At 33.9% G+C, this 23,406-nt stretch overlaps 1 protein-coding gene across 3 annotated transcripts; it reads right to left on the bottom strand.

Annotated features, from left to right (window-relative positions):
* Positions 1-1,775: 1,775 nt before the first annotated feature.
* On the bottom strand, positions 1,776-22,894 carry LOC138325022 (serine/threonine-protein kinase NIM1-like). Of its 3 annotated transcripts, none has more exons than XM_069270364.1 (4): positions 22,738-22,894; positions 15,525-15,899; positions 7,457-7,725; positions 1,776-4,334 (listed from the first exon to the last, which is right to left on the bottom strand). In XM_069270364.1, the coding sequence occupies exons 2-4, from the start codon at positions 15,772-15,774 to the stop codon at positions 3,588-3,590; spliced, it is 1,266 nt and encodes a 421-aa protein (XP_069126465.1). In that variant the 5' UTR covers positions 15,775-15,899; positions 22,738-22,894; the 3' UTR covers positions 1,776-3,587. The 3 variants fall into 3 exon arrangements, with proteins under 3 accessions (XP_069126465.1, XP_069126467.1, XP_069126466.1); XM_069270366.1 differs by lacking the exon at positions 22,738-22,894 and adding an exon at positions 22,588-22,718; XM_069270365.1 differs by lacking the exon at positions 22,738-22,894 and adding an exon at positions 17,638-17,759.
* Between the last annotated feature and the right edge of the window lie 512 nt (positions 22,895-23,406).

Here is a 23,406-nt window from a genome sequence, read left to right as displayed (position 1 = left end):
ATATATACTGTATGTCTAAATATAGATATTCAAAATTATTCATCAATCATAAAGGGACAATTCGGTGAAGCAAATTTTCACACAAAACCATACAGAAAATTATTATATAAAACTATCGTTCAACGTTCCTTATGAAAAAAGAAAACAAAAAATATTGAAAAATTCCATGTTATTGTTAGATCATATATATACAGCTATACTATTAAGTAGATAAGATGTGGATGCTGTACTCGAGTCAGACTCCCATACAGAGCTACATGCGAGTTGCTAGTTTAGCCTCTTGTGTAAAAGAAAAATACTATTTTGAGATATCATCATGCATCTGAAAATGTAATATACCTAATGTACCAAATGGCAGCACTTTTAGATGCCTTTTAACTAAATTAGCACTAAATGAATAATTACACTCAGTATACAACAACCTTGTACAAGCTTGAGTGTTGATGATATATAAGTGTCTTCATTGTTAATAATAAGATACCCTTTTTATTACCATAACAGGACCAGCTTCATACAAACAGACCAAATAATGACAGAAAATGTTACTATAAATACTCAGAAACATGTACTCAAAATAAAGACTAAAGCACACCACACCAGATCTTTGTCACCATTGATTTCAAGTCTTCTTAATATGTCTGATATAAATATTTCCATTTTAATCAAATTAAAATCATAAACATGTTTATGAAACAAAAACTTGCCTAGAACGCATTCTAATGGACAAAAGCAATCTGAATGTTCTATGATAGCAAACCTAAATATAGAACTGCTTAATATCGCATAAAACATAGATACATTCCAAGGTACAAAAATGACACTGGACGGATTCTTGATAATTAACATGAATAATTAGAATTTACAAAAAATAACAATAGATTTAAAATCATGTACATCTATGTAAAATAAATAGTCTGAAAAAAACCATAATTGCAGTCAAACAAATGTAAAATCACAGACTGCAATAATATACATATTTTTAAAACAGGACAAAACTTCAAATAAAAGGCCCAAAGGGCCTAAGTCACAATGTCAATAACTGTCCTCCACTGTAAAGGTACTATTTAACTTGGTACCAGGAAGGTGAGTTAAGACTTATTTATTCTACAGAGGATGAACTTAACTGAATCTGATGGACGGTAATAAAAATGGTCATGATATTAATCTGGAGACATTGGTAACAAAACTGGGAAGGCATAATTACGGTATTTTTTAAAAAAACATTCAACAATTTTATTACACGCATTGGATTTGTTTACCTATCTTTATAATGTCATTACATCTTCTAAATATCTAACAATTTTTTTTAGAATTAGTACGGTAAATAAATTTATAAATCAATGTTAAACATATCAAATGCGGTAACAATTTATCACAGAACACAAAAACAATGGCTTAACAAGACAAGCATACTACATAAGAACAGCAATGTTTGATCACAGATACTCTTTTCAAGTGGTCCCTGGGGCTTGTATCATTGGTTGGAACATTTCAGTGACCTTTAGCTCTTTTTCATTACCATTACTGGTACACACATTTTTGTCCATTTAAAAGTTCCTCTTAGGCAAAAAAAAAAAAAAAAAAAAACCTGTTTAGGGTTACCCAACTGACTAATTTTTTTACCACCAAACCAATATTTTTCTCCCACTTTTCTACGAAAAATATATATCAAAAGTTGGGATTTCGATCTCAGACTCTGGTTTTGGCCATTATTTTAGAGTGAAAGACGCAATTTTTTTTTTAGAAAATCCCGACCGACCCTATTTTTTTTGGCCAATGTAACCCTAAACAGACATATATATTTTTTTTGGCCTGTGAAATTCTGCTTTTTGTTTAAAAGAATGACTTTTTCATGTAAATTTTTAAAACTCTAGACAAAATTGACCTAATATATATCCAACAAGTATTTTACGGCTTAATATATATGATACAAGGAATGTTTTGACAGACAAAAGACATTCCATCATGGCTCCAGGTTGCCCGCCCACCTTTGGACAAGGCCATACTGTTACAGTAGTTATTCTAAAAAATAGTTTCAACTGACAATAAAACATTTATATCAAATTTTTTACTTAATTATATAAACATGATTTTTATGATGCTTTTAACATCTTTTCATTTGGTTTGATAAAACATGAATGGATAATCAATAAATGAAGCCACACATTGGGGTCAGTTAGAGAGACTATAATCAACAAAATTATCATCTGTACAAAATTGAGATCCGGTGAAAACTTACATTTGTTAAAATTACAGAACATCAACTCGCAGACAATCATGATAAAGGAAGAATTTCGGTTATCTCATCCTTCAAGTTTTCCAATCAAAAAGAAATTTGTTTTCAAATATTTAGTGGAAATGAAGCAGAAACATATCTTAGTGAACACAAAATATTGGTAAATTGCACTATTAATATTTTCTGAAAGAATGTGTGCTATTCTGTCTTTGCAACTTACAGAGTTAGCCCCCTTGCGGGTAGGTTTTCATTGTGATGTCATTATTTTATGGGCGCAATATACTTTGTTTTCCCCGAAAAGTATGACGTTACCCTCGCAAACGCATGAGGTCACAATCAATACCTACCCGCAAGGGCAGATAACTCTGTAATATGCAAATACAGAATATTTATTTGACATTGATGAAAAAAAAAAAAAATTCCACTGAACTGATTTGAAATCTCAACTTCCATACATGATAAAGTAATTGAACATAATTATCACACCGAAAAATGTGCTGAAATCAAAATGTAGCGTAGCATTCACACCCGTCGTTTCCTTGATATAGTTTTAATCACTGAATCTCACAGCTCAAGATTTTTCACAAAAATTTACAAATTGGTGCTGTTATGAGCAGTCAATAAAAGTCTGCTTAGCAAAGTTAATCCTAATGTTTCCTGTCCCTTGTGGGTTTGAGTGCTGGTAAATAAGCTGCACCTGAATGTGTTCTGATCACTTCATTGTAATATGTACTTCTCAACATCGTAAATCTTATTTATAAACCTTTTTTTTTTTTATCTATGTCCTATCAAAACATCTAAATATTTTTCCAAGCTTAGAAATATGACATTATTTGAACTTTCAAATGACCATAAGACAGACATTTTTTGACACTCAAATTAAGCTAATTTCTAATGATTAACAAGAATTTTAAGTGCAATGATGATTGAAGCCAAAACATGAGCCTACTATCAAAGAATGTGATCACCATTCTCTAGGACTGAAAATTTGAAAATCAGATCAATGAACGTTCAGTGTTTATTCTGTTTATTCAAGTTAAATCATATCATACCTTTTGAATTTTTCATCATCAATTATCATGTTCAATTTCTAAGGTGGATTCTATTTCATATTTGATAGACATAATTAGTTTTTTTCCATGCTTAATTGATTTGTCAATTATGTTTGAAATGAAAAAAAACAACAAAGAAATAGTGTTTAAAGAATTTTCACTTATTTAATATCACAGTAATTAATTTTACTTTAATGAAATAATATATTTCTATTAATCAAGGTTGTTTGGGGTCATCCATCAAAAATGACCATCTTCTTTTGTAAAATTATCTTAGAATAACTACGGTAACATGTTATTTATAGAATCACACAGAATTTGGACTCCTGCTGGGGTTTAGCCTGATTCCGATCTCTCTTACTATTCTTACCATCATCTGTTGTTCCGAACTGTTGACTGCCTACATCGTCATCTCCAGAATTTTTCTTCTGCACACGATGTAACAATATTCTGTAAGTGCCTGTGATGGTACTCCGAGAATCCCTGTGTCCTGAACCTTTGAAGTGTTCCTCACCTATACCAAGATCTTTTAACATGACACGAGCTTCCCTTTCGTCCGAGGAAATTGTGGACGTGTCTGATCCTGGTAACAGATTATAAGGCTGTAAAGCTTCAGGAAAGTCTTGCCCATCCAACCAATCACTATTGCGGATTTCTCGTATAGAAAATCGGTCATGCGGCACAGGCTTCATAATACTCCTTATAAGGAACTGACCGCTATCTGATATATAGGATGGGATTATATAGTTTCCTTCCAGAATACATTTTTTCAATTTAGCGACGGTGTCGGCTCTGAAAGGCATGACTCCTGTCACCATGAAATAAAGCATGATTCCGAGGGCCCATATATCTACGTATACACCACAGTAGCTCTCGTCCTTAAAGAGTTCAGGTGCGGCGTAAGGTGGTGATCCACAAAAAGTATTCAACGTCTGATCAATCTTACTTATAGTACTAAAACCAAAATCACCAATTTTCACAGTTTTTGGTCCATGGTAGAATATATTCTCTGCTTTCAGATCTCGGTGAATGATATTATGCTTGTGCTGAAAAAAAAAAAAAAAAATTAAAAATAACTTCATCAAAATGTCCATGAAAATAACAGTCTGTGACTTTAAGCACTAGTCCAACGCCCACGACTTGTAATTTTACGGCCGGACTAGTGCCAATTGTAATGAACTAGTCCGAATGGACAAGTGGTTCGATCCCACCCGATTAAAATCAGAATGAGTCAATACTATATTTGCAAATATTGTACATGTATATTTAATTTAGACTAGTGATTAAATAGTAGGACTAGTAACATTTTGGGGTTTACTTGTCCAAATGACTAACAGTGTGAAAAAAATTAACATCACAGACTAAAATAACATACTGTATGTATTTGACCCAATAATTAATTTTTAATTAGTGACTCCATCCCTAATAAATGCCATTTCCCACCTTTCAGACTTAATTGAATATATTTACTTACCACAAATTAAATGCAGACTGAAAATATGAAAGGCTAGTACAACTTTGGTCCTAAAAAGTACCCCCTTATTTTTCTATTTTTAAGTGCCCTGGGCACTTATTGGCTTCAATACCGTACTACATGTATACAATGGATCATTCATGATTATTCATGCATGCTTTGATCAATTAAGCACCACTGCAAAATACTGGAAAATTATCAGAATTCTTAACTTTTATCACAAAAATTCACTAGTTCAAACAGGATTTTAAACCTGAATATGTTCCACATTCTGCCATTGAGCCTAATCTGCCACTGGGATGTGGATCAGAAACTCATGTAAGATAACAACTACTAGATCCTGACCATAGGTTAGAGGTTTTTCTTTGAGTACTCTTGACATTTTTCTTAGACCTTAATTTAAAATAGGACATCAAAGTGTTATGAACCCATAATAATAACAGGAGAGAAAGATAAATCGTTGTGAAGGCTACAGAAATATACTAACATCAGGGCCCAGTTTCATGAACATTATTTACCTGGTAACTTTAAGGAATTCCTTAACTTAAAATTCCCCATAAGAAAGCATTACAGACAAAAAAGGAAAACAACTTAACTGAAGGAGCCCTCCTTAAAATCGGTAATGCTTTCCCATGGAGAATTTTAAGTTAAGGGATTCCTTAAGGGATGTTCATGAAACTGGGCCCAGGTATATTTCATTCCCCATTGTCCGTAACCTTTCCGCAGTTACCCCCTCCCCCCTCTCTCCTGTATATCTTTGTTTTTGATAAGACTGTAGTTTTTGTGTGTGAGAAAGAATTGGATGCCTGTGAGAAATGAACAGACTTTCTACCTGTAAGCTACAACTACTGACAGATCAACACTTGGAACCCAATCAGAATAATAGGCAAAGAATCCAGACTTAATTAGAAATGGAAACTATGTTCAAACATACATATAATCAATGTATAAGTGCAGACGGCCATGAACTGTAATTGGATTGTTGTCTCTGAGAAAACTTTGGTACACATTCTTTATAATGATCTGTTCACAATGGTATGTGTGAATACAGGCAAAATTCATTCATAATTCATATTAATCTGTTATAATCTATAATTAGCAATATAAAACTGAATTTTGAACACAGGTTTTTATTGATTTTTTTTCTCAAAGTTGTTCTTACTTTCATTGAATATCAATCAATTGACAAAATATAGGTCCCTCACTCCCACTCCTCATTTGCATATCAAACTACGATGGAATGGAATAGGATGAAATGCATAGTCAGAGATGGGATGGGTGACACAAGTTACAGACCTAAGAAATATCAGATTTGAAAAAGTTGCATCAAATTTATTTTGAGATTCCACCTCTGTATACAATCCTGTATTGCGGTTTCAATGAAAATCTCAGCAGATGCATTTTCTGACTACATATTTCATGTAACATATATATATATTCCATGTAATAATTAATTGCAGAAACAGATCTTTTCATTAATTGAATTTCATATATTTGAATATTGCGAGTCTTTTTTTTTTTTTTATTAATTTGTTGCATTTTATGATGCTTGTTTTTTTTTACATTATTTTGTAATTCCCTTTAAAACATTGTCTGATTTTAGTTTTTGTTCATGTATAAGTTGCATTGGTGAACAGGTTGCCCTTTTGATTTTCCGTAAAAAAGTTGCGACTGATACTTTGGAAAATATATATTCACCAAGAACACTGAGGCATCCCCTAGACCTAAATTATACCATATCATTCACCTGAGCATATTTTTTTTTAACTTTAACACATTATTTTCTTTTTAGCAAGTTAATTAACGATATGCGAGATCCCCAGCAGACAATTAGCAGGTGACTGAGAGTGATGTTAATGATAACCTGTCACAAACATTACTCATCTTCTGTTGGTGTTCAAATTAGACTCTCTATATGATAATGAATTAAGTCAGTAAAATGTCTGGAAATATCAAAGACTGACTATAAATGTTAGACTATGGTGGTCAAAGGTAGAACAAGGGTGGAAATATCTTTGTTTTTTTTTTATCATTATTATTTATTTTGCAAAATAATGACATAAGCAAGGCTTAGGGGGTAATTATCATATTTACACATAGAAGGTGTATGTAAGAATGTTTCTTATAAATCTGAAATAACAATATTTATGACTTACTTGTATGACATGACTATCACAGAACCACATGACTATCACAGAACCACACTATACATTAACTGTCAGATAGGGATACAGAAATATAATTAAACACTAATAGAGACAACTTATGCAAAATTGACGGATCGCCAGCTGTCAATCAAACCACTAGGTACATACGTGATATTTTGTAATATGTTTACCACGACATGTGCTACAACATTGAATAGGTACAAAATTCTGTGTTTGCAATCACGAGGCGGGGCTTACATATAGTACCTGGCAATCCATTTTCATTGTCCTTTAAACCAATATTTTAGGAAGACCTACAGCTATGAGGTCCAAATAAATATTACAGCATGCATATAGCAACATATTAGAGTACATGTATAAGGTAACTTGATCTCATCATAATGATAAACACTATATATGGGGGCATTACATCAGTAGTTGATTGGAATATTATGTGTAAGCTTGTGAACAGGAAATTTGTTCAATTAGTTAACTAGAGAAAATTATGTCATTTTGATAACTATTTATATTAAAGCTATAAACATACCATGTGGTCCACACCCGCAATTACTTGAGCAAATATATGTTTAGCCTCCTGTTCTGGCATTTTCCCTTCATTTGAAATTTTGGTGAAAAGTTCCCCGCCTCCTGCATATTCCATTACTATGTGTAGTTTGGCAAGTGTTTCAAGCACCTCATAGAGACGGATTATGTTGGGATGGTGAAGCTTTTCCATGCTAGAGATCTCTCGCGATAAAAGCCGCTGGGTCTTCTGATCCAGTTTCGTCTTATCCAGGATCTTTATTGCCACTTTTTCTGTGGAAAGAAAATGTAACATTTTATTTTAATAAATAAAAATTACATGTATAACAATAGCTTGTCCACTTCAGCTAGGTTGGCTAAAATAGGTACACAATACATTGTAGCAGAATGTATACATGGAATGTGTTTTTTTGCTTTAATAATTATAACAAAATACCAACCAAATTTACTTAGTTCATTTATAATGGAAATACATATATATATACAATGCACAGCTAACACTTAGATGTGACCACAAGGCACCTAATGGGCACAGCTAACACTTAGATTGTATGGATGCTGAACGTGATAATACAACCAATTTGATCATAACACCTAGTGTGTATGGATGCTGAACCCATGATAATACAACCAATTTGGGGCCCTTTAGGGGTTTTTGAGTCTGTTAATTTGTCATATTTCCATGTTTAAATAGTAAATGCTTGAACATTAACTTCTCCTGAATAGGCGAGCTTTGCTGTTCTCCAACAGCTCTTGCTCAAAAACTTTAACGTGAAATGGGACGCCAACGCTGACGCCGACGCCGACCCCGACGCCGGGGGTGACAACATTAGCTCCCCTATTCTTCGAATAGGCGAGCTAAAAATCTGGTTATATACCATCAGAAAGAACAGCCAGCTCAAATTATGCAAAAATCAACCTTACATAATTTCTTCATTAGAAGGTTACTAAGTAGACTTTCTTGGGGTTAAAAAGTTTAAATACGTGAAATTACCCCCATGGCATTTTAAACAAGTTGGTAAGTGAACCGGTATACACGAGTGTAAAACTGAAATGATAACTTAAGTTTGAAGATGAAATGATAACTTAAGTTTGAAGATGTGTTATTTTAAGATTCACCTAAATAAAAAAGGGGAAATTAAACAAAGCAAATATATAATCAAATGACACTGATCACCAAATGGCACCTATATTTATTGTCTCAATTTTTTAGGCTAAAAAATAACAGGTCATGGCAAAATCTCAGAGTTGGCCATCACAAGACTGTAAAATGAATAGCTCTGCAATATATGTAATATATAATTTATTATTATACCTCACTTTCATTTAGAATGTTCTGATTGGATTAAACTTGATCACATGACATTGAATAAGTTAGATGTTTCCCGGAATTGAAAGGCGGGGGAAATAACCACAGGGAAATAACCAACGAAGGGAATAACCCCAGGGAAATAACCCGTTGCCTTCGCCCTCGAGAAAATAACTCTTTCCAGGGAGACAATTCTAGATGTATCCCTCCACAGAGGGCCATAATTGTATATTATCTAACGTCCATGTGTGTAATATTATTTTTGTATTGTGATGTGTTGTCTCACTGTGTGTTATGTGTTCTCTCCCCTTGTGCGGAGCTCTCCAAAAAGAGGAGAATAAAGAAAGTTATGAAAAGAAGATGGTCTGTTTTCTACCTCGCAGCCAAGCAACGACATTATTACATTTATCAATTGTTCCCCGAGTCATCAAGGAACAAAACCATAAAAGCTCACTGGCACTGTAGCAAACTACATAAAATCTTATTCATTACACTAATGTACAAAATATGCATCACAATATGTTTGAAATAAAATGTTATCAAAATTGATTTTTATATTAATAATGTATTAACAATATATAAATATAATATCCATGTATAATATATACTAGAAATCTTTAAAGGTCATTAATGAGAACATGATATATTTATAGTCCTACCAAACTCCGTAGAAGCTAAGTACTACACGACCATGTATACACACAAAATAAACTAGGTGATTTCTAAAGGAGCTGTCAGACTAGTTCCATATAAATGCCTGTTATATTTAAAACCATTGACCCAGTGCCAATATGATTTAACAATACAAACTTAAGTATACTGATTAACTAATGATAAGTACATAATGTACACTGTAAATACTGTACACAAAAGCTTTATTAAATCAAATCTATATATTTTCTATCTAAATAATGTAGCTGTCCTTACAAAAATATAGTTTCTTTCATTTTAAAGAAAGTTAGTCATCTTTTTTAATGATAATAGCCCTAAATAAAACACAATAGAAGCAATATATATATAATTAAATTTCTGCAACACGAAGGTATATGTTGTAAGGGATATACATGTATAAGCATTAGTTCACATTCACAAAAAGTGGAATGGATATAACCCTGTAAGCGTAACAATATGTTGAATTAATAATGAACAAAACTTTAAAAGTTTACGTGATAAAATAAAATATTACGTAAACCTTATAGAAAATTGATCAAAGGTTTCAAAAGAGACTGCTACGCTAGAATACTATAACATAATATCAAAAATAGACAGCTACACGTTTAAGCTGAGATTTTGTCAGCAAAAAATAGACAGGACATATGAAAGACATAATTATATTGTCATAGAGCAATGTCGTCTGATGGACGACCTAGTATGGTAGTAATTTGATCTTCTCTTTCAGCTTGGTCTAAAGTCACATATACATGAACTGGGTACCATTTATGCCTGGGTGAGTCACAATAATTATAAACCAATTTTATCAACCTTACATCACTAAACGAGCTTAATTATCAATGCTCATTATGTCCATTTACACATTCACAGTATAACAATATAACACCTGCAGCTGTATCTACCATCTTTACAGAAAACTCCCTCTGAAAAGCCTCAGTCACCAAACAGGGGCGTAGCCAGGTTAGAACAATGTGGATGCAAATCATATTCCCTGCTGAACCCCAGAATATTATGAAAACACATTAAATTAACAGACCCCCTTCCCTGAGCAATTTCCCAGTATTCTGAGAGTGAAGTTAACTATTTTTGTATTTCCCAAAGTAATTTCATCAAAGGCAAAAAAAAAAAAAAAAAAAGCATTTCATTTTTCATGGCGACAATTTAATTATATTAATTTTGATATATTTTTATATTATTTAATATGTTTAAGTATTCTCACTAATACTATCTGTGATTGGGGAAAAAAAGATCAGTTCTTCATATATTTTGAATACAAGTGTAACAGGTATCAATTCTAAAATGAACAAGAAAATGATGTGGGAGCACAGAAGTCTTACGGTGCTACGTGCTTGCCTAATGTGCCAACTTTAACATATAAACACTTAACAGCGGTTTTGAAACAAAAATGATTATCTACCAACACACAGCTACCAAGTTCTGGCAAATTGGTTATTGGCTTCGAACAGCAGCAGACACATTTTTATGGAACAAAAGTGTTCTTGACCATAGCGCAGCAACAGACACATTTTTATGGGACAAAAGTGTTCTTGACCTTCAAGCAGCAACAGACACATTTTTATGGAACAAAAGTGTTCTTGACCATAGCGCAGCAACGGACACATTTTTATGGGACGAAAGTGTTCTTGACCTTCAAGCAGCAACAAACACATTTTTACGGAATAAAAATGCTCTTGACCTTTGAGCAGCAACAGACACTTTTTTATGGAACAAAAGTGTTCTTGACCTTAGAGCAGCAACAGACACATTTTTATGGAACAAAAGTGTTCTTGACCTTTGAGCAGCAACAGACACATTTTTATGGAACAAAAGTGTTCTTGACCTTTGAGCAGCAACAGACACATTTTTATGGAACAAAAGTGTTCTTGACCTTTGAGCAGCAACAGACACAATTTTTTATGGAACAAAAGTGTTCTTGACCTGCCTTTGAGCAGCAACAGACACATTTTTATGGAACAAAAGTTCGTTCTTGACCTTTTGAGCAGCAACCGACACATTTTTATGGAACAAAAAGTGTTCTTGACCTTTGAGCAGCAACAGACACATTTTTATGGGAACAAAAGTGTTCTTGACCTTCAAGCAGCAACAAACACATTTTTATGGAAACAAAAGTGTTTCTTGACCTTTGAGCAGCAACAGACACATTTTTTATGGAACAAAAGTGTTCTTGACCTTTGAGCAGCAACAGACACATTTTTATGGAACAAAAAGTGTTCTTTGACCTTTGAGCAGCAACAGACACATTTTTATGGAACAAGTGTTCTCGACCTTCAAGCAGTACCTGGGCATAAACACTACAGTACCTGGGCAGTGTGTTCTTTTGAAGGGACAGGAAGCTGGATTAAAAGGGCAATTTCCTAATGTGACTTAACTGTCATGTAATGGCCAGAAAAGGAAACGTCAAGTGACAATTGATGATTCATCCGGTTTCCAAGCAACCATCCACATACACTGTGGATTTATATAGTAAGCTGGGGAAATCTACTCCTGGATTTTAAATACTCCATTTATGTATATCAGTGCCAAGAAGTTACCCTGTATATATATATGCTCCTCCCTTACACACCTGATCTCACTCTTCGAATTTTTTGATCATTTTCATTATTACTGTGATGCTTTAGCAAATTACTATTCCTCCTATTAAACAAAACAGCCACCATTATATACCTAAGTTGTCCCGTATATTGGCCACCCCATAGAGCTAATGCATTTTATTGATTCCTGATTATAAAATGAGGCATTTTAAGAAGAGATTTTAAGATATACATTTTATTGTTTATTCAAGCATAGTGTAGTTATATTGTAAACATTGAGACATACCCAAGGATGACAATATCTCATCAAACATAAGATGAATGGCTGACGTATATGTAGACCTGTACACCATGGTAAGTGCTAGAAATGTAGACCTTCAAACTCTGCAGTTACTTGAGGCGTTCATTATCTTAATTGATCCAAATTCAGAACATTGTCATTTAAAATTCAGAGATTATGAAACAGTTGAAAATCTTGACAGGACTTCAAAGCTAATGATAGCAGATATCTAGTAGATTTTAAGCAATAAGTGAGTCACAGTCCAAAATGAAAGCAAAATTTTATGAACTTAAACTTGATCATTTCAGCATTAAACTCTCTAGCATTACGAAAAAATATTTTCTTATGAACACTGTATACATTTTATATATGAACAAAAATGTTAAAAGATTTTGATTTTTATAATATACAGTATAACTTGTCTAAAACCGGATTGTGAACTGGACCACTATTTGATCTATTGGTTTGGTCGGGAACCAAATCACAATACTATACAAGGTGAGTCTAACACGGTTTAATAGAGGATAGAACCTTATATAATTACCTGGACAAGTATGTTGTATTCAATCCATAGAAATTTCTACAATTTACCAGAAGACATTTTTAGTGCTTATTACAGCACCAAGAAATTTTCCAAATTATTTCTCACATATGTTACATGTAGAGACATCAGAATTTCCATCCTACGTTTTTCTTGTTTTCTAATGGTTATGTACGACCATTTCTCCTCGGCTTACATTCAAATTAACTCTCAAAGTTATGTGATCACAAATACAAGCGGCCCCATGGCTTTAACTGTCAACTGACTCCTGCCACAAAACAACAAGTCACCGTATAAAGTATTGTTCACGATTAATATAAACAATTACAAGGAACTCCTTTGTTGAATCAATTAATATAAAAATATGATTGGTCCTTCCCCAATAATGATTCACACCAAAAATGGAGAGAAATCCATTCAAGTATAAAGGAGGAGAAGGAATTTAAAAAGCTTAAATTCATAAAATTAGCCCTTTTGGGGCCCACCCCTCTGCCCCTAGTGGGTCAGTACCATACACATTTAATATAAAAAAGATATGTCATCCCAATTATGTATCATACCAAAAATGGAAGAGAATTCATCCAAGGATTGAAGGAGGATTAGGATTTTACAGCTAAAATTCAGCAAATTTCCCCATTTGGGCCTCAGCCCCTATGGGTCGGACCATGCTCATTAATAAAAAATATGATTGTCCTTCCCCAATGATGTTTCACCTCATGATACAGGATAAAGGAGGAGTAGGATTTAAAAGCTCCCATGTTGTGACTCAATCTAAAATATGATTGTCATTGTTCCATATAGGATGCCAAGGATAACGAGGATGGTTATAGGTTTGCCCAAGGGGTCAACCAGGCTCAAAATAAGTAGAATATTTTTACACAAGGATGAAATCACAACTAAGGTATAGTATATAAAGCTCAAATTATATTTTACCTCTGAGGGGTCGGACCTCAGTTGTCTGGTTTTTCACACCAAGATAAGGATTCAATATCACTCCAGGTTAAGGAGGAATAGGCCTTTTAGTATAAAGAGTTTATACACACGCACGTAGGTATACTTTAGCTTATTCCTCATGTCAATATTTAATTCATAAAGCCTAATGTGTCAGTCACTGGTAAATATTACTAGACAGTTCTGGTTTTCAGGTAGACAAGTACTGTAGTTTATAGGGTTCGTTTAGAATTCTACTGAAGTTTAAGTTCAGTTAAGGATAACTGGAGTCATGCAATCTCTTAATTATCACTGTAGTTGGACATTTCAGGGATGAATTAGGTTTAGTCCAAAGGAGTCAAAATTATCTGTTTGGATTCATTTAAAATTAAAAGTTATTCATCATCTCACACACACTGCCTCAATACCCATCAATCCAAATCTGCTTTTGTTCAGAGATTCATACACAAATAATGATGACACAAGATCATTTTTAGAGATTAACCTCCATTCCATGTCAATACAAATCAATGCGCTAGACAACACACCAACAAATGTATCCTGATCTATAGGTATTTATATAAGGCATGACCTGACAATCAAATGTACAACACCTATGTAACATAATGTATCCACAAAACAAGTACCCAAGGCATTCAGATTACAAAATGTTAAGGTTTAATTTGGTGTTAGTAGCTTACAGGTAAATTGTGATTCAAAGTGACAAATTTACTGCATTATAATGTTAATCCCATCAAAATATCCAGCTGTCCCTGCAAACTTATTTAATTGAAATGCTTTTTTTCTTAAAGGTTGCTCTGAGCACAAGATCTAAAGGTCAAAGTTCAAATAAGTGCAGATGTCAAATTAACCTTCCCCTTTGTCAGGCTATGATGGGACTTATAATTATAGGGAAAGAATGAAACAGGAAGGTACAGTTACCCGAATTTGGCCCTGTTAGTCCCTGGGCTCCTGAGTTCCCAGGGCCTTCCATGTGTAGCAGTATTCAACAAAGACCCAGTATATATCCACTCACTTAAAATGTTTTCATTTAACAAGTAAAAACATTATTATGAAATTTATGTGAATTTATTTACAGCACAATATGTCTATCAAAACCAAATTATGACTTCAAATAGAACATGTTTTTAGGGTCAATCTTAACAAAAGGTAAAATGTGTATTGTACCAGGAACACTTCATTGGAGGTATTTAGACAGCTGGAGGGAGCATGAAAGGCCATATGTTGGTACCATACAAACAGTAACAAGAATGCTATATAACTTGTATATAATATGCATACATAAATTTTACTCAAATTCTATTTTGAATAAACTAGATTTAAAATGTACCAATTCTTCCACCTTGAAATTCATTCATATGAAAACTATGCATGTGGAATGACAGTCTGTATCACACACATACACTTAGTGGAATGACATTAAATATCACACACATGCACTTAGTGGAATGACATTAAATATAACACACATGCACTTAGTGGAATGATAGTCTGTATCACACACAAAGATGTCATTCAATGTTATATAAAGAGTACACTGGAAATAACACCTTATAGTGTTTTAAATTCTTAACCTTGAAAAAAGTATTTCATTCTGCGTATTTAATGCTTTTACTGAAAGTGAAATGTCTGTAATACAATGAAAAATGACACTGCTTCCATACAAATCAAAGCAGAAAAGGACAAGGTGTTACAGGACAAATGTGGTCCCCCAAACCATGATGAGGACATAAAAACATAATATTTAAAATAAAATCTCAAACTCACCTTTTGTTAAAGCATGTATTCCCATTTTGACCTGCGAGAAGTTACCACTGCCAAGCTCTCCTCGTATTCTGTAAAATCCAATCCGTTTACCTAAAGTTATTTCCTTTAAGCACTTCTGATCGTTGCTTAGATCCAGCGACAGTTTTTGAAACGGTGTCAAGCGTTCATGTCTTTCCTCTGTTGGCTCACTAACTGTAGATTCCCGTGGAATCCTGCCCTCCCCATTGGGGAGGTCCGAGACCTCCTTCATCGTGTGTTTTCAGGGATTCCCTTCAGAAAACTAGTCCATCTTTGCTGCTTACCGTCTGCACACAGACATTCCTCAGACAATACCAATCCTCCACATTTCCAGGAATGGAGTCTTCACAGTTTCACCTGTGGAGCATACACACATGGTCATATATAGAGATTTCACAGGATTGTACCCTTTGGTCTTATTACATAAAATTCTCCATATATGTTGATTCATATATATATATAGGACATGTTCTTCCTGAAAAATTATCACATAGATCTATTCTTGTTTTATCACATTTAAAAAACAAAGTCACATAGATCTATTCTTGTTTTATCACATTTAAAAAACAAATTCTAAAGTAAAACGCTAGATCAATCTTCATTGTAAATCAAATTGATATATAATGGAATATTTAAATGAAACTTGACAAAGATCAATAGTCGCATAGGGAATGAAAACACAATAGACTCACATGTATTTAAATTGACTGAATTATGATATTAATAACAGGACTGAGCTCAACAATAGTATTTTCATGTAAACAATGTATTAATAAGAATGAATATTTATATTCATAAAATTTTATTTTGCTGAAACACTGAAAAAAATATTGTTATTTTTTTATGAATCTGTTCATGAATAATGAATTATATTAGCACAGCTAGATCTATTATAGTAAATAAAGAACAATAGTTATATTACAACTGACAGACTACTACAATAACATAACTATATAGGCTAACTTCATGATTCCAAATCTAACTACCACAGTGCCATGCATAATAAATATATTTATATGTTATAAGATATATTAGCTGACAATCATACAATCCAGGTTTTTTAAGGTAACAATTATTGTATATAGTTCATGTTAACTATTTGTTCTGACAACTACCATGTATGTGTGTTTGGACAGACTGCTAAATATTAAATAAAGATACCAACTGGTGATAAGATATTTGATACTGTCACTACAAAATACGTGTTCATGTATGTATTAAGTAACTTTATATTGTGAGCTGCTTAAAATATCAAGTCAGAATTATCATAAGGTCTGGTGTCCAGGGAAACACCAACAGTCAGGGTTACCATAAGGTCTGGTGTCCAGGGAGACACCAACAGTCAGGGTTATCATAAGGTCTGGTGTCCAGGGAGACACCAACAGTCAGGGTTATCATAAGGTCTGGTGACTAGAAAGACACCAACAGTCAGGGTTATCATATAAGGTCATGTGGTGTCCAGGGAGACACCAACAGTCAGGGTTATCATAAGGTCTGGTGTCCAGGGAGACACCAACAGTCAGGGTTATCATAAGGTCTGGTGTCCAGAGAGACACCAACAGTCAGGGTTATCATAAGGTCTGGTGTCCAGGGAGACACCAACTGTCAGGGTTATCATAAGGTCTGGTGTCCAGAGAGACACCAACAGTCAGGGTTATCATAAGGTCTGGTGTCCAGGGAGACACCAACTGTCAGGGTTATCATAAGGTCTAGTGTCCAGGGAGACACCAACAGTCAAGGTTATCATAAGGTCTAGTGTCCAGGGAGACACCAACAGTCAGGGTTATCATGAGGTCTGGTGTCCAGGGAGACACCAACAGTCAGGGTTATCATAAGGTCTGGTGTCCAGGGAGACACCAACAGTCAGGGTTATCATAAGGTCTGGTGTCCAGGGAGACACCAACAGTCAGGGTTACCATAAGGTCTGGTGTCCAGAGAGACACCAACAGTCAGAGTTATCATAAGGTCTGGTGTCCAGAGAAACATAAAAACTTTCAAGAGATGAGTTTTATAAAATCTCATATGAACTGAACACAAATTTAGATACTTTTTGTCACCTAGCTTACTACAACAACCAACATTCAAAGAATCTCACATCAAAATGCATTGGAAAGATCCAGCAGAGACCGCCATTTTGTCCTGTCATCCTGAAAATCCTGTTTTATTGTTTTTGTCATGACGTCACAATGAATTTCCAGCCAATGAAAATTGCTCGATGTCATATTACAATCATAACAAATGTAATTTATATCAGAAAGGAGGTATGCATCGGTATACCAATCTGGGCACGTGGAGAATGTGAATCCTGAGCCGCAGAGTGGTAAGGGATTCACACTAAACGTGCCCAGGTTGGTATAATGATGCATACCAATGCAGAGCCGGAAAGTATATGTGACAAAACAGTTGAAAGGTTAGCGAGTCAGTATTTCTGATGAACCAGAAAAGTACAGGTTGAGTTTGAACCCTTGAAACAATGATTTTTCTTTTCAGTAAAAATTTAGTTTCCAAACATCAAATTTGATTGTTTAACTAATTGTAACCCTTTCCTCGATACACATTCATCTACATGTATGACAAGACTAGCAAATGCAGGAGGATACTACTTCCAGTGAAAATTTAAATGAAGATTTTTTTCTTTTTGTAGAAAAAATAAACAACGAATAATATGGGCTAGACTACGCATATGTTGCTGCTTTATAAAATACAGGTATTCTAATGGCATTGTTTTCAATGAGTGCAAATCATTAAAGAAATTGCTTGTATTTTTTTTGTCTTTTATTAGATTTATTATAATTAAACTTTATAAAAACTGACAGTGTATTGATTGCTAACCTTATTTTTCCGTCAATTTTATGTACATTATAATATGTATAATATTTTCAGAATATTATGATATCTTTGTATACCATATGTGTATTATATATTATATACAAAGGCACCAACCTTATACTCTTACGATTTTTTAATAGTGATGCAAGGAACCACCATTTCTCCAATATTGATTTCATGTGCCCTCTGTGATCCAGGCCCCATGCAGCCTTAATTCCGATGTAACAATTAACCCCTGTGATCTTACCCATGTTCCATATTCCTACAGCTGTGCACTGATGAGGTTGATAACCAAATACTAACTTGTGCATGTGCTCAAAACAGGTTAGTATTCACATATATACTAACATGTGCTCGTGCATTGTAACGGCCTATATGTTCAATAACAACTGTAATCAAACTTTAAAGGAGCTATGCGGTATGCAAAAATATTACATATATAGGCAAAATCACTAGATATCAGGCTGATGATATGTAATAAATCATGCAACGATACCAAGATTACAAGACAGGTGTTGACTTTAGGATATATCCTTCATACGTAATTTATCTTAAATAAAATCTATACATTATACATAATACACTAGTTGTCATATAAGATATCACAGTTGTAAAGGTTGCCCCAGGAAGTCCATACCTTGGGTGCCTTTCTGCATGGATATATAGGAATATTTTATAGGCGACAACGCAGAACTAGACTGCAGGCTTAAACACTTAATCTATATATATATATATACCTTACTTGTTATATAATAATCTTTTAAATCTTGTGCTCAAAATTGGAGCAAGAAGTGATATATAAAATATGTGCTTTTGTTTATGAAATCTCATTTCAGATTTGGTCATTTACATACATAAACAGTTCCTCATCATAATTTAAGGATGAGAAAGTGACTCTTAATAATCATGAACATAAATTGGTTTTCTTGTCAAAGCGTTATAAAATATGAATTTAATATTAAGAAATATAAATTTTACATGGAATAATTTTACATTTTATTTTTATATTTATTACTAAAATAGTTATCACAACTGCTGCACAAACATTTGTTCAGAATTCTGAAATATACATGTATAAGAAGTATACATACAGAAGATTAAATGGACAATTAAGCACAGACTTCAAAGGAACTTTAAAAGATTAATCATACTAGCATGCTTCCATCACCTCAAAATGGCAACATTTCTGAAAATTTACAGCCTGAACATGTCTGTATTACTTCCTTGTGTGCCATATATATCCTTACCTGTTGATCAAAATCAATAGCCATATTAAGGTATCTATACATATATCTACACAGGTAAACCTTGGCATCGATTTACCTGGAGATAATTCACAGTACCACAATACTGGCCGTTTAAGTGTCTGAATAACACAGATTTTATAGTTCCTTACCCAGTGAGGTTTCAAAGTTATGATCCAATTTTTTTTTTAATAGTTCTCCCATACAGAAAGTATAAATCTCAAGTTATTATGCAATATGGACATTATATGGTATTATTGATAGTTTGTAGCAGCAGGTTACAGGTGTGTCACATAATCAGTACGATTAGCATGAATCAATGATCTGCCATTCACCAACAGTAGTGAGTATAGTCTAACACTATGAAGTGTAAATTAGAGCAGCTGGTCTGAAATGTGGGATGGTAGACTTGTTAATGAAATAAAGAATGCACATGCCATATAGCCTGGTCGGGATCAGAATTTTTTCATTTTTCTTTTTTCATGTGGCCAAACAAAATTTAAATTAGAGATATAATATTCCTCTGAATCAAAGATCAATTGAGCCAAGTGTCCATAAGCTATATGCAGCCAAGTTCTGTAAATGTTCATACCAGATCATATGAACCTTGAGCACCAAACAATAAGACATGCTATAATTATTATTACTTTCACATAATAGGAGGACATATATATTCTTTGATATAACTTAATTTCAACTAGATCTACAAATGCTAACAATCATCAGGGTCAAATCTAACTTGACATTTTGTTGATAGTTACGTATAGTGTGACTTTAAGTAATATTTTAAAAGCAGTACACAATGTACTGCTGTTTACAGCATGTACAGGAAAAGTCAATTAGTGAGAGAGTACTGACCTGGGTATTAGTAGTTATTAATGCTAAATCACAACTGTGGAGAAGCTTAGGAGAAGAGTGACCGTGGTAATTGTCAGTAATTTTCAGGTATAAAGACCACACAGATTTACGGTAAGTAGATATACCTACAGTAGAGTGATGAGTACTACAAGTGAGTTGATCATATAAACACAGTAAAATGAAGCAGGAGGCACATTTCATGGAAGGGGTTACTTAAGGATGTACTCCTCTCTCTAAAAAGTAAAAATTTTCTTGTATTAAACATTTTTGGTAATAGGAGTTCATACCATAAAGTATATAGAAGAAAAAACATAAGTCTGTGTGCTCGTTTTTGAGCTATTGTCACTCAAAGATACCTAGTTGACAAAATATTGGATTTTATGTGAATTTTGCCGTTTTGACCATACATACAAGATATTAAAGCTATAATTTCCTAATGAGGAGTTTGATATGTATGAATGTTTGTAGAAATTACTTCCCAGTGGTCTTCTTTAAAAATACACCAGTTTTGATCAATAAGACTCATATTTTTTCTCAGAATAACAACATATGCTACCCCTACCCCTTGATTTTGAGCTACAAAATGCTCCATTTTCAGTCAATTTTAACAAATATAACCCTTTATAGAAAAAAGTTCTGGTATAAAAATTTTGTTAATATTTTGCATATCAATAGGGAAACGGTTGTTCTTCCTAAATCAGGTAGAAAAATGACAACTTGCTACTTATATTGAATTGTGTTTGAAAATCTATTAACTTCTTTGATCTTTGTCGAAACGAGACTTCAACGGGACTGAAACCTCAGAAGAATACATCTTTAATTCTATTGGAATTCCTATCCGAGACTCATATTTATGTTGATATTTAAGGACTGGAAAAAATACACAGAATCCTGTCAATTGACTCAGACATGTGTAAACATTAAGCAACCAAGTCAAAGAAGCTTCCGATTATCCATCAGCTGATCAATTTTGAGTGACAGAGGCATTTTTTTAAAACTACTTCACACTGAAAAAAAAAAAAAAAGATTTATAAAAAAAAAAAATTGACTTCTTGATTAAATCTAAACTATTAGACTTAAAACCACAGGCCTACTGTATTCGTCATAATTAACACCACTCCCCTTACAAGCACCCTCCCCTTTTCTGGAGAACTTGTATAAATGCCCCCATCCTATAGGTTGACAATGTTTTACAACAGGTGACGCCACTAACATCAGTTTTGTATCCCATATTTCATGAACTTGCAAGTATTTTACATGTGAATCACAACATGATAATTAATGTGTCTCAAAGGATAAAAGACATACAATTAAAAAAAAATGATGTAGTACATATGTATATTTTTACTGCAGAAGATTAATATACCATGAGTATTGTAAGAGAGCGAGAGCAGTGTGCCGACAGCTGGGCTCGAACCCGCGACCCCAGACTTACGGGTCCGCCGCTCTATCGACTAAGCTAAAGGGAAATTCCCCCTAGCTCAAAGCTAGGTGACCGTATCACTATTTACAATTAAAACCTACTAGATCTACTCGCCCCTTTTGAATGTGTTTGTCCCCAAACACAATCCAACCCGGCTAGGTTCTCTCTCCAAGGAAGCCTACCATGATACTTCGACTTGGAGTGGTCTACTGCACCAAATGTACAAGGCGAGAGTAGGTGTCGCTTGCCGGGCTCGAACCCTTGACCATGGACTTATTGGTCTGCCACTCTACTGACTGAGCTTACTTAAAGGCAATTCCTCCAAGTGCGACGCTAGAAGGCGACCGTACGTATCACTATTTACAAAAAACCTGCTATATACATGTATATGTAGATCTAGGACTTGTGTTAAAACTAGTTATTTGAGACCATACTTCCAAAAATGTTTGGTCAACAGACCGAAACTTTTAGGTTCCTGCTAACGAACTGCAGTAGGCCTACGGTAAGTTTACTTTATCAAAACAACACACAAAAAGAAAACGTGACCCTAGAAGCTTATTCCATCTAACGTGTACAGTTCCATACCCAATGATGGACAGGACACATATTCTACAATTTATCATCAAAAACATTTCAGATACCCATCATGCTGTATGTCCAATATTAGCCACGACCTTATCAGTATACATACATCTGTTTACCGCCAAATGTGACTACCACAGCTGCACAGCATGTCCTTCCTGTACATCGAGAAGTGAACCGATGATCTCTGATGAAGACGAGAATTAGAACATGTCTGTCGTCTTTTCGCTCTATCTTAACAATAAAATGTCATATTTACCTAATCTGCATTGATCACTGATATATTCCACAGATCACCACACATAGTTCCTGGACTAGTGAACAGCAGGCTATTTTCACTTCGTGACTGACAGATAATATGAGCTTGACGTCACCATTAGCAACATGTCTACACTGGACAGGGAGATAACTCTAGCAGGAAAGTATTAAGGCGGCGCGTTCAGCAAATTTTAGAGATCGCCTGGAGTTTTTTTTAAAGATGCTTCAGTACCGACGAATTTTTTTTTCTCTATCAAAAACAGCAACAGACGGAATTAGTATTTTGCTTCAGTTACAAAAGTTACTTAACACCAAATAGCTGCAAGGGCCTATTGTACAGCTCAAAAGACTTGAGAGCTACAATATTGGTGCCTATTACTGCTAATGGAGCAAAGAAATGATTGTGCAAACTCGGGTACGTCTACTCGTTCTAAACACAAAATACCACAATTGAAAAATGTGAGCTTTTTATTTTGTTTCAAGTTAAATTATTAAAAATTAATTAATTGCGTCCTGAAAAAAAACCCATGTACATGTAGGCCTATTTGTATGTATTTTTGTTTTTAGGACACATATAAACAGGATAATAATATACATAAGTTATTGTTCAAATTTATGGATATTGTTTATAACGCTGTCGGCAGTGGAGCATCTTAAAAAAAATAAGTTA

The sequence above is a fragment of the Argopecten irradians genome, chromosome 6 (genome assembly GCF_041381155.1).
Source record: "Argopecten irradians isolate NY chromosome 6, Ai_NY, whole genome shotgun sequence".
Classification (NCBI taxonomy): Eukaryota; Metazoa; Mollusca; class Bivalvia; order Pectinida; family Pectinidae; genus Argopecten; species Argopecten irradians.
Note: the sequence above shows the minus strand (reverse complement) of the source record. Positions and strands in the feature narration are given on the sequence as shown.